Source organism: Cyprinus carpio, chromosome B12 (assembly GCF_018340385.1).
Source record: "Cyprinus carpio isolate SPL01 chromosome B12, ASM1834038v1, whole genome shotgun sequence".
Classification (NCBI taxonomy): Eukaryota; Metazoa; Chordata; class Actinopteri; order Cypriniformes; family Cyprinidae; genus Cyprinus; species Cyprinus carpio.
The window spans coordinates 21,858,540-21,871,703 of NC_056608.1; the positions used below are offsets into that span (position 1 = coordinate 21,858,540).

Genomic DNA, 13,164 nt, shown 5'->3' on the forward strand with positions numbered 1-13,164 from the left:
AAGGATCATGTGACAGGCGTAATGATGCTGAAAATTCAGCTGTAACATTACTGGAATAAAATGCATTTTGCAATATATTCAAACAGAAAAGTTATTTTAAAGTGAAATAATAATAATCCTAGGTGAGCATAAGAAACTTTCAAAAACCTTTTTTTTTTTAACTTTATATTAATTGGTCTATCATTTATATATATGTAAAATATGTATTCTATTGTTGCTATTATTATTAATACTACTACTACTACTACTACTACTACTAATAATAATAATAATAATTTGTTGTTTGTTTACCATTTCTTTCTGTACCACAGCTGGTGACCCTACAGGAAGCGAAGCTTTTACTGAAGGAGGACGATGATCTGATCAGGGAGGTGTTTGAGTACTGGAGCAGGAAGAGGAAACTGTGTAAAAATGGATCCCTCATCCCAACCATCAAGCAGGAAAAGCGGGATGGTTCCAGTACAAATGACCCCTATGTGGCCTTCAGGCGCAGGACTGAGAAGATGCAGACGAGAAAGGTGAGCAGTTCTGGTCTCTCACACACACACACATCTGGTCAGTGTTGTTTTCCTAATCCTTTAAAGTGTCATGAAACTCTTTAAACTTGCAGGAGTTTGCCTTAAACAATCAGCTGTTTAGTTGATGATTGTCCTTCTGTTTGGTCTTTGCTGCCCAACAAACTGTAGCATTATTAGATGACTTTTAGTTTTGAGCATCGCTGAACCGAAAATAAATAAATAGTTTTTCATAGTTCATTACATCAGGGTCTAACAGTGATTATTAAATACAGTCTTATGGTGGATAATTAGGAATCTTTCCTGTGCTGATTTTAAAATGTTTGTCAAGCATGAAAGATAAAGGGGGAGGGAGTTTCATTAAATTACAAATAACATTGTTCAGTTTATGCTTTAAAAAAGGGTGCCAGAGTAGCATTTGCATAATCATGAAAACAAAGGTCCGTGGTATTTACAAAGGGATATAGGTTTGAGTCTGTAACGCATTCTATTTCTGTTTACCAGATTAATTGATTTAAAATGTCAAGCAGGTTTTTATCGATTGAGAAATATGAAATTTATATGATGCACATGTTGATTTTGTGCACAATAACACATTTTAATGTGGTATTGAAATTAATATCAAATAAAATGAAATGGTATCTACAACAGCAACATTTTTTGTTACAACTGCAGTTCGACATAAATCAAGTTAGTGTTATAAATAAAAACCAAAGACTTTTGGTCTCCCTTTGTTCTTTTATTATGTCATTAAGGCTTTTAATCCTGACCACTAAATGTTGGTTAATTAATAATGAACTTCACTAATGGTATCGTTCATGGTTCTCCAGAACCGTAAGAATGACGAGGCGTCCTATGAGAAGATGCTCAAACTAAGAAGGGACCTGAGTCGAGCCGTCACTATTCTGGAGATGATCAAGAAACGAGAAAAAAGCAAACGAGAGCTGCTTCATCTCACACTGGAAGTTGTGGAGAAGAGGTATGTAGACTCGATTTCAGAATTTTTGTATTTTTTTTTTTCAGTGTATCTGTGTGTTTGTTATAATGAATAAATGATTCAGCTTTACTTTGCATTTTAATATGCATAACCTGCTTGACTCCAGAATTTTCTTTATTGCTTCTATAATTGTGTTATACTGTGTGCATGTTCATGCACATTGAGAACAGGTCATGTATTTTTAATTGGTTTAGGCATCATTGCATACCCTAATTAAGGGGCTTGTTTTATATGGCTGAATGAGCAATTATGGTTCACCTTGTTTGTTCATAAAGACCACATGATCAAGCTTCATTATTAATTTGTCATCTTTAATCACTATGATATATGTGTGTATATGTAAATAAACCTTTCAGTGAGATTTAAAAAAAAAAAAAAAAAATGATAAACCATTTGTAAAGACCAGTTGCTTCCTCCTTTAAAAATCTCCACTCTTTTGCTTCAGGAACGCCATTCCGGACTTTGGTTCAGAGGTGATGGCAGAAGCACTTGCTATGGCAAAACCTGTTTACAAGATTCCCATAATACCCTTCTCCAGCAGCAGTCAGTACCGCCACCAGGACCACATAGACTTCAAAGACTACAAGAGCAGGGTGGGTACATCATATCATCATGAAATCACAGTTTACCCTAGTACTGTGTTCCTGATCTTATTGGGAACAATTAATTTGTGCATGTTATTCTTTTTGACAAAATACAGCAACATTGCTCTTTCGCCTGATATCATCAATCCCTTACATTGGGGCAGTAAAATGGTTTGTGAATGTTCCATATATTCTGGAAAATAAATCGCACTTGGTCAAAATCGCATTGTTTTAAAAAAAAGTCAAAATTTTTTCTGGATTGGTCAAAATCGCATTGTTTTTATTTAGATTATAGTCTAAATTATTGTTTATTTTAAAATGATGTATTGTAAGTGCCTAAAGGGTTAGTTCACCCAAAAATGAAACCCGTAAGACCTCCGTTTATCTTCAAAACTCAAATTAAGATATTTTGATTAATTCTTAGAGCTCTCTGATCCTCCATAGACGGCGATGTAATTACCACGATTTTCAAGATCCAAAAACATAGCAAGGAGATCGGTAAAATAATCTGTGACATCAGTGGTTCAACCAGAATTTTACGAAGCTACGAGAATACTTTTTGTATGCGAAGAAAACAAAAATAACGACTTTATTCAACAATTCGACTCCCCACCCTAGCACCTTTTTGGAGAGCATCCCCTGAAGGCAAACAGCGTGTGCTATTTTGTGTCAGCTGCGTCACGCAGATACATTTTCTATGTTGTTTACGCTTTGATTTGAATGAAAACAACATACCCGTGTGGTGCGGCTGACAGAATAGCCTACGCTGTATGCGTTCAGTGGATACTCTCCAAAATGACACGGGTGATGCAGAGGAGACGAATTGTTGAATAAAGTAATTATTTTTGTTTTCTTTGTGTACAAAAAGTATTCTCGTAGCTTCGTAAAATTCTGGTTGAACCGCTGATGTCACATGGATTATTCTACCGATCTCCTTTCTATGTTTCTGGACCTTTATCGTGTTACTTATATTGCTGTCTATGGAGGATCAGAGAGCTCTCAGAATTAATCAAAAATATCTGAATTTGTGTTCCGAGGATGAACGGAGGTCTTACAGGGTTAGAACAACATGAGGGTAATTATGAGTAAGGAGTAATCAATGACAGAATTTTCATTTTTGGGTGAACTATCCCTTTAGTGGTTAAACATAAATCCAAAATGTATGCTTATCATTAATTACATAATATAATGTCTAAATGTATAATCCTTTAAAAATAAGTCGCAGCACATTTCAGGTGTTAAACACTACTTATATTCTGGAAAATACAGTGTTTGTAAGTACATGTATCTCTCTCTTTTAGCCTGAAAAGACAGAAGTGGTCAGAACAAAGAGGAAGTACGAGAAGAAACCCAAAATCACACCACTCTCCACCCCATTGCATACTGGCCCCTCCCTGTTTAACCCCAAAGACCTCAACCAGTATGACTTCCCCAGCTCTGATGACGAGCCCTTTTCACAGGTACACATGACTGGATATAATCACTGTTTAAAGGCAAAGTTTTTAATGACTTTAACACCTAAACTGGCTTAATCTGTGGATTAATTTGGGGGCGGAGCTGCAATATCATTCAAAAGTTTGAGAATCCAATAGCTACAATATCACACTCTTATGCTTACCAATGTTGTATTTACGTGATCAAAATAGTCAAAAACCATATTGTGAAATGTTGATACATTTTTAAAGTAACTATTTTTTTATTTTATTTATATATTTTTTTATTCCCGTGAAGCAAAGCTGAGTTTTAAGCATCTCTTCGGTCTTCAGTGTCACTTGATCCTGCTCAAGAACGACATTTTATTTGACTGTGACATTTCTTTATTTGAAATCATTGAAATTGAGATCTTTTGTAACATCATAAATCTGTTCACTGTCACTTTTGATCAATTTAATGCATCTTCACTGAATGAAAGCATTAAATGGAGAAAACACTCTTACTGACCACAAACATTTGAATAGTAGTGCACAGAAATTGCACACTTCACATTTAAATAAATTTTATTTTATAGTGTTAATTTGTGTACTTTAGACTTCAGTGTTTATGAAATAAGTGCATAAAAGACTTCCTGTTCCTGTTGTGCAGATACATTCTGGGTCATCCGAGGCCGAGGAAGAGAACGAGCCTGATGGAGTGTATGCCTTCAGGCGGAAAGCAGGATGTGTTTATCACGCTGTAGGTGTCGATCGCTGACCTTGTATCTCATACCTTGCACTTCCTGTTACACATCCTCTCCTCTATTGTTCTGCACCTCAGCATATCCTGATGTACATTACAGCCATGTAGACACTACAGCTCTGTTTCGAAACTCTTGAGGGGCTAGTTTTGCAGCTGTACCTTTAAGATGTCTATGTAAATTAATTGTACGATTGACAAATAAGTATCCAATACTTTCAGCAAGTCACAGTTCGTCATTCCCTGTATTTAATTTCCGGTTTCATTTACAATTTTCGGTCACATTCTCATTTAGTTTGTGTTGTTCCTGCAGCCCCGTTTGGATCAGAGCGGCGACTGGCCCTGGTCTGGAGAAACAGAAGGAGGGTCATGTGACCCACGGTTTCGGTACTCCCTCACCACTCTCACCATTCCCCGCCACTGTGTCGGTTTGGCACGGCGTCGGGTGGGACGGGGCGGCAGGTGAGTCAAGTCGGTCTCGTTCTGACTGACTTCTTGAATTGTGCTTCGTGTTTACTTAATCATATTTAACCTGTTCCTCAGGTTTCTTCTGGACCGGGCCTATTCGGATTTAAATGGATTATTCCAAAGTCTGGACTCTGATTCAGAGCCGGACTTCTCCTTCCCTGCTTCCCCTCTCCAACCGGAAACCACTTCCCAGACCGTTACCTCATCCTCTTCATCACAGTCCTCATCCTCTTCTTCCGCTCACACCACGTGTTCAGACCTGAGGCAGATCCTCCGAAACATCAAAGCGTGCCGCTGGAGGCACTTTAAACCACGGACACTAACCAGCCAATCAGGCGCAGGGGATGCGCTGTCACGGAGACCGTTTAGGGGGTTGGTGAGGGGCGGCGCGGGGCCGGGTGGCAGTACACTGGGCAGAACAGCAGGCATGGGACCACCAGCAGTAGGTGAGTGGACTCGCACACTAGTGTGCATGCGAAGTGCTGGAACTGTTTGTTTGCTCATGTTTAATACAGCATTGTCAGGAAAGTCTGGAAATAAACACGGAATGATTGACGGTTATTTTAATTGAAAAAAACTCAGTGTTTGCTGCAGCGATGCTTGGGAATGATATTTTCAGCCCTTTGTTGCTAGTGCTCTTTTCTGTAGGGAGAACCACTCGGTAGGCTGTTTAAATGACTTAGGAAGCTGTGAATAATTCCTCTGGTTTAATATTGTGTCTGCTGTACACAGTGAAGCAGGGCAAAGGTGGTTGAGATGTGTTTGAGTTTAACTTTTTAATTGCTTTTAACTCCTCACACTTGGAGTGCGAAATTGATGAAATAATGGAGATGAAGTATCATGGGCAAAAATGTCTGCTTGGATTTGCATAGTAAGAGCAATATATGCAGTGGCTTTTCAAATGGTGTTATTTTAATTTATTGTATTGTTTATTATATTTTATTTTATTGTTTTATTTTATTTTTTTTTATTTGGTTTTTTTTTTTTTTTTTTTTGTTTTTTTTTTTTTTTTATTTTATAATTATTATTTTATTTTTTTTATTTTTTTTCTTTTACACACACACGCGTATATATAATTTTATAGGTGAAAAAAATAAATACAATTAGTTTCTCAAGTTTTATATTTAAATTGCTATAATTACATTTTTAGCCTTTGTCATATATTGCTTAAGCTTAAATCGGGCTTTCTTTTGTTTATTTTATATTTGTATATAATGCAACATTTATTTTTGGCCTGCAAGTTTTAATCGATTGATTTTTGGCTCTTCATAGTAAAACGTTTGGTCACCTCTGGCTTAGAACAACATTTTGTCAATGTTTTCAGAGTGTTTTGTTCACAGGGTTTGCAGAACCAGACATTGACATTAACCGCTTGATTTTAGTGTTTTATTAAGTGCAACTGATTCTCAGTTTCCCAACCCCTCGTAAGAGTCTATGAATGTCTGCCAACACTTGACCTCTCCAGTGAATAATTTCATATTACAAAATATTTAAATGAGGACAAATTGATTGCGACTTTTGGCTCATCGTTGACAAAGGAAAGCAATAAACCAGGAGAAGCAAATGTTCATCAGAAGCACAGCTGCAGCTTTTCATAGGATCTCATTAAATGCGTCCAGCATTAAATGAAACCCGTTCAGAGCACAGCGTTTGCAGATGATGCAGTCTATTCTCCTGTTTCATGTGTATCGCTCCAGTTTTTATCTTCTACATTGTTGCAGCTCACTTGTCCTCTTGTCTTTGATGAGAAACCTTTTATAATGCTATCGTTTCAGTAACTAAAATTGTCTGCATTACATTGAGAAAAATATATTGATTTGATTGGTTTATTTTTGGCTAGTTTGAATGGAAAGAACACTAATAACCCTGTTTGCTGATTTTGACCCTGTGTGCAGTTCATCAGTGCACGTTATTCTAAACAAATGTTTTTATAATATTTCAGCAAAATATAGTGACTTTAACCAACTTGGCATTGGCATTTCCGTGTATCTGTTGCAGTGTTTCCCCTGCCCTTATATTAGAGGGGTGCCCTAATGGGGGGTTGTGTGTTATTTATTTTTTAGATTGTAGTTTTTGTTTTTTGTTTGTAGTTCGTTTACAATTCTCCTCTGCTCTCTGTATCGAGCACAGTGGTGTTCCGCTCTGATGTGCACACACACGGAAAATTCGGAAAATGCAGACGGAATTAGGGAATCCAGACATAAAAACAATTTACTGTTACTTAAGCGGAATGTCACAGAATTAGACATAAAAACAATTTACTGTTACTTAGGCGGAATCACAATAAATACATGAACATCTCCAAAACTGCTCCCACAGTCACTTCATGAGCATTTTACCGTTTTTATTTAAGTAAAAATAGCCTCATATTAGGGCTGGGCGATATATCTAACGATATGATCATGCGTATCTAGTCAGTAAAGCCGGTTCCCTGATTAGCGCTAAATCGCCATCACCTGCTTTCAAATGGAGTGGCATTTAATAGACAGAGTGTAGATCACTGACAAGCTATGCAATATCGCGTTCATTATCGAAGGCGATTCATCTGCGATAATGAATGCGATATTGCATAGCTTGTCAGTGATCTACGGCTCTGTCTATTAAATGCCGCTCCATTTGACTAGATACGCGTGATCATATTGTTCGATATATTGCCCAGCCCTACCTCATATCACACAGAAATTTAAAGGTATTAACAGCAACCCGTCAAAATAAAAGTTCGGATTAACTTGAAGACACTGTGCAAGAGATATTGTTCAGTAGAATGTACATAATCCTATTAAAACTATTAGTACTACTAATAAATTATTAAAACTTTAAGGAATAAGCATTTCTTCCATGTTTTATTGTTATTAGTAAATTGCTTTTGTTTGCCAAAAAAAAAAAAATTTTAATTTTCAATAATTAAAAGATAAATTAAAAATTAATACACACCACAGTTTTTGAGGAAAAAAAAAACATTTTAAGGCTATTTTCAGAATTATGCATTCAAATGATCAGCATACTAAAACAGAGAATTTGGGAACAATAAAACATATGGCAACCTTTTGGCAATATAATCACCATTGGCTAGTAAATTTTTCAGTTTACTTGCCAGACTGAACTATATTTTACACACACACACACACACCACATATGATTCAATCAGCTTATCTTTGTAAAATGGCACAGCTTCTAAATCCTAGCTTCATCAGTCAGTCAAGCATTAATTCTGGTATTAAGCACTATTTAAAAGAAAGTTTCTGTAAAAGAAAAAAAAAAATTGTAGCCTAATAGATCATATTAATTATTATTAAAAGATAAACTAATACTACTAATTCTACTACCACCCTAAAATAATGCACTACGGATGATGAGCTGCTGGGTTCATGAATATTAATCACGTTGTCTGGTTCTGTCGAACTGATTTGCTGAAATCAAAACAGGGACAATAATAGATCAGCGCCAGCCAATTTTTGATTTGCGCATAGCTCTGACCCACTGCCGGAGAAAACCGGCATATCTTCTGCTTGTTCTAAAAAGCTGAATAATTCTAAATGAACTCATTATTTGACAGGAAAATACACCAAAGAATATAAAGTGTAATTTAACTGATTAAAAAGCAGTCTAGAAAAAAGTGGAATCCAGAAAAATTTTAACTGAATTTGGAAAAAACATCAAACGGAATTTGGGAAAAAATTTAAACTGATTTCATAGAGCCCTTCACAGGTGAGCACACTCCCACCAGCAGTGGACAGAGAGCGCGTGTCGGAATATCAACCCCCCCCCCAATTAAAAAGCTGTAAACCTAGGGGAAACACTGTGATGCAGAACACACAACACTGTTGCAAATGTATTTTTGTGTTAAGATTTCTAGTCTCTTTCATTGAACAAGAAACGCTGTGAGGTTGTGACTCTGTATGTCAGATGTATAATATTTTTGTTTTGTGTTCCAGCGTTCACGGCTGAGCAGTATCAGCAGCATCAAGAACAGCTGGCCCTCATGCAGAAACAGCAGCTGGAGCAGATACAACAACAGGCCAGTGACACCGGCTCAAGTCAGGTGTGTAACGGAGACTCATGACAGTCACTCGTGTCTGTAGGTCTGATGGCTTGTGTAACATTCTGCTGCTGTGTCCTCAGTCTCTTGTGTCCAAGACGCTGGACTCAGTCAGTGCCCAGTTTGCCGCCTCTGCACTCATGACCTCTGACCAGCTTTTGACCCTAAAGGTCAAAGAAGACGGCGCAGGAGGTGGAGTCAACGGGGTCGTCCAAGCTTCAGGTTTGTTTTCTGGACAAGCTACATCTTTTGAATTTGCTCATCCTGTAATAATGTTGTTTTCAACTAATTATTGTTTGCTTTACAGGAGTTTACAAGGGATTGAGCATCTCTGCCACATCCTCTGCTTCGGTCCTCACTAGCCAACCAACATTGACCGCTGCCCCGCCCACCTTCCTGTCCTCCACTAGCAACTCTAACACAAGCTCCGCCCACACTGTCCACAACCCTGTAGGTAATCATGGTAACAACACAGGCAACTCCACCTCTCAGGTCCTGATCGGTAACAACCTACGACTCAGTGTCACCACGCCCTCTATCACCAGTCTCAATGCCCGTCATCTTCCCAGAAGTCTCAGCAACGTGCCACCTGCTGCCTTGAAGCTCGCCGCCAGCAACTGTCAGCTCCCCAAAGTCAACACTGGGTAAAGAATTGCATCCAATCATGCATGGTGTCTTATTTTTTTTTTTTTTTTTTTTTTTCAGAAATGTTTTGTTTAAAAGATAGTAACAATCCAGTAGGGCTGGGGGAATTGTTTTTTTTTTTTTTTTTTTTTTTTTTTTTTTTTTTTTTTTCTTGAATGCATGTTTTTCCTATTCCACTAGCCACGTCACATCTTTGTCAGCAAAAAGTGCCTTCTGTGTGAATGGCATCTAGTGATATGAACGCGTCACACGTGAGCAGTAAATCATGTACGCTGACATGTGGTTGGATTGTTCTTTTCTCTTTACTGTTATAACCGGCATATTGTCACAGTGTCTAATTCTAACGTTTGGTAATATTTCTTTTCAAAACCGTGATTCTTTGGTTTCTAAAAAAATAAAATTGTGGCAAAACATTAAATTCAAATTAATCGATAAAATCGGAAAAATTGCCCGGCCCTACATCCAGCATGTTTTTTTGTGTTTGTTTGTTTTTTTGCAAATATTTGCTTATATAACACTAACAATCCAGCATTTTGTTTGCAAATATTTGTATTATTTTTGGCAAACAGTAATAATCTAGTATTTCAAATTTTGTTTACAAATATTTTCTATTTTTAGCCAACAGTTGTCCTGGGTTTTTTTTTTTGTGTGTGTTTTTTGCATATATTAAATTTGCAAATCTTTTTTTTTTTTTTTTTTTTTTTTTTTTTTTTTACAGTAACAGTCCAGCATCATTATTTTTATTTGCAAATATTTGTCATAACAATACAGGATTTGTTTACAAGTCTTTTACTTTATTTAAAGGTGACAATCAAATTTGTATATTTTGAGGTTTTTAACTATATTTAGTAAGCAGTTTTAATCAAGCATTGTTTTTGTAAATATATATATTTTTTTTTCATTAAATTGTATTTTAACAGTAACATTTCTGTTTTTGCAAGTTTTACTATATTTACCAAACGATTAACAATGACAATCGAGTAATGGTTTTTATTTTATTTTTTGCAAATATTTTTTTCTAAATAATTGTATTATAACTAACAATCCAGCATTTTTTTAAATGTTTTTTTAAAGCTACATTTAGCAGCAGTGACATTATGTAACTGTATTTAGTAACAGTAAATTAATTCATATTTGGCATATAGTAGTGTAATTTGTTGTTTTATTTGTTGTTGTTGTTGTTGTTGTTGATTTTTTGTTTTGCAAATATTTGTTACAACAATAACTATCCAGTTCTTAAAAAAGACTTAAAGCATGAAAAAAGACTTCAGACTCCACATCAGTGACAAATTTAAGTCTTTAAATTTGAATAGCTATATATGAAAAATAATGCAAGAAAATTATAAATCTGCTCATTGAAAAAAAAAAATGTAATCTCATTGTTCACAAAAACTAAACGTCTGTGGTTGCTTTACTGCTCTCTAATCCTTGCATGCACGTGAATGCACAATGTTGGAAACATTGCACAAGTGCATGTCACTTTCCATCGGATTGTTTATCAGGTTATTGATCTGTTACATGTTTGTTTACAGGGAGAATCACGAGCAGGAAAAGCAGTCCCTCAACAGTATAGCAGAGAACACAGTGGCCATGGAGGTGACGTAGTGACCCCTGCCTGGGCGTCGTTCTTTTTTTCCGCCCAGTCCAGTCTTCTGGTGCTGTGCACCAATTGGGTTCGGGGAAGCAAAAGGACAGCGGGTTTCCACAGCGACTGTCTGAACGTGACAGAAAATTTCATCTCTTGTTTATCTTTATTTTTGCCCCTTTTGTCATTTTTTTTTTTAAATATACTTTGTTTCTGTTAAGAAAAGTGATGTGTAAATTATGAATATGGCTAATATTTGATGTACAGAAACTACATATTTGTAAAATCCCACCACCTTCATCACCCTTGTATATACGCTACTTGAATACAGAACTGTTGAGTTGATGTTTTGCACTTGGGGAATCAAAAAGAGTAAAAAGCGAACGAGGGGGAGTGTGTGAGGTAAACGCTGAGTGTGTGAATAGTCATGTGCATGGTGAGGAAACCTGCTGTTCTACCTATTTATTGTGATGTGTTTACAATTATTTGTTTTTTTTATGTTTATTTTTCTTTTATTTCGTACACTGTGTCCCTCAGTTGTTTCCTGTGGTGTTGTAAGTGTTAAGGTAGCTGCCGATTCCTAAATTTCCCCCTCTGTTTTCAAGTTCGAACGGATTGAACATTGATGGTATCATGCAATTTTTTTTTTCTCCAGGTTAATTTTTTATTTTATTGATTTTCCCCTCTTCTTCTGGAAGGAATGGGACGTGTCAGGGTTCGATGCCCTTTAGGTTCAGGGGTTAATGGGAGGGCAAATTTAGGGGGTTGGTTATAGAAATCTTCCATTTTTATCATCCCCCCCCCAAAAAAAAATAAGACAAACAAGGGATGAAGTCTTCACTTTGGGAGCTTCCAATGCTTCCGGTCAACTAAGCACTATTGTTTAATTTTTTTTTTTTTTTTTTTTTTTTTTTTTTTTTTTTTTTTTTTTTTTTTTTTAGTTAATATATTGCTGCTTTTTATATAAAATTTTCTTTTTCATATGATGGAAACTGTTTGGTTTGTCCCCATTTTTATATTATAGTTATTTTTCTATCTTGTTTTGCATTTCTATCGTTCTGTTGTTTGAATTTTTTTTTTTTTTCAGTTCTTGTGGTGAAGCGTATTTTGCGCTTCGTTAACGGAAGACTTCATTCTTTGTTGGTAAATGTCACGCGAAACAGCCGATAAACGCCCATCCAAGTCGTCATTCCGGTTTAATGACATCATTCAATACCAAGAAGCAGAAAACAAGTGGATGCCAAACGAACGTAATCTCCTTGGCCTTCTTCTCTAAACGCATTAATCCAGCAGACTCTGGACTACTTCAAGGCCTGAAAAAAAAAAACACAAGTTAAAGGTTGTGCCTTCCTTTGGGAATGTCCTGCTCAGTCTCTTCTGTGAAGAGGATGCTCCGGCTCAAGACCGCGGTCCTGCGGTACACACTTGTCCGGAGCTCGGATCTCTGATGCCCAGTCCACTGGCTGAACTGAATCATCCTCCTCCAGGGGTTTTCTAGTCTGATTTGGATGGAGGCAAAAAAAATATGGAAAATATAATAAAGAAAAAATATTGAATAAGGGAAAAAAAAAAAGATATGTGACAATTCAAACATGAATCAGACAATAAAGCCCAGGTTATTATATGTGAACTAATGAGTGGAGTTTTTATTGTTAACAAGTGACTGAATTTCTGAGAATTTATTAGAAATGTATATTTTTATTTAGCAGGGATGTATTAAACTGATCAGAAGTGTCAAAGACATTTATTATGCTACAGAAGATTTTCATTTAGCAGAAATGCCATTTATCAAAGAAATCTAAAATTAAAAAAGTAAAATAAAAATCTTATTAGAATGATTTCTGAAGGATCATGTGACATTGAAGACTGGAGTAATGATGCTGAAAATTCTGCTTTGCATCACAGGAATAAATTACATTTTTAAAACAAATGTTTCACATAATTATAATTTTTACTGTTTTTTTTTTTTTTTTTTTTTTTGTTTTGTTTTTTAAAAATCAAATGAATGCAGCCTGGGTGAGCATAAGAGACTTCTCAAATTCCAATTAATCCAAACTATTTATGTATTTTTCAGTAATATACAGGTAGTCCTATATTCATATATGTTAAGAAATTCTCTAAAGATTTATAAAGAATTCTCTCTAAATCTGGCAGATTTC

The 13,164-nt window shown here is 36.0% G+C and overlaps 1 protein-coding gene across 2 annotated transcripts in view; it reads left to right on the plus strand.

Annotated features, from left to right (window-relative positions):
* epc1a (enhancer of polycomb homolog 1 (Drosophila) a) overlaps nt 1–12,635 on the plus strand; it is a 32,009-nt gene extending 19,374 nt beyond the window's left edge. For both annotated transcript variants that reach the window (XM_042735947.1, XM_042735946.1), the window contains exons 4-14: nt 312–518; nt 1,346–1,494; nt 1,958–2,105; nt 3,398–3,556; nt 4,179–4,268; nt 4,582–4,730; nt 4,812–5,182; nt 8,672–8,778; nt 8,859–8,997; nt 9,083–9,419; nt 10,953–12,635. In XM_042735947.1, the coding sequence (XP_042591881.1) occupies nt 312–518; nt 1,346–1,494; nt 1,958–2,105; nt 3,398–3,556; nt 4,179–4,268; nt 4,582–4,730; nt 4,812–5,182; nt 8,672–8,778; nt 8,859–8,997; nt 9,083–9,419; nt 10,953–11,025 (1,929 nt within the window). In that variant the 3' untranslated portion in view covers nt 11,026–12,635. The remainder of the gene's footprint in view (nt 1–311; nt 519–1,345; nt 1,495–1,957; nt 2,106–3,397; nt 3,557–4,178; nt 4,269–4,581; nt 4,731–4,811; nt 5,183–8,671; nt 8,779–8,858; nt 8,998–9,082; nt 9,420–10,952) is intronic.
* Nucleotides 12,636–13,164: the final 529 nt, after the last annotated feature.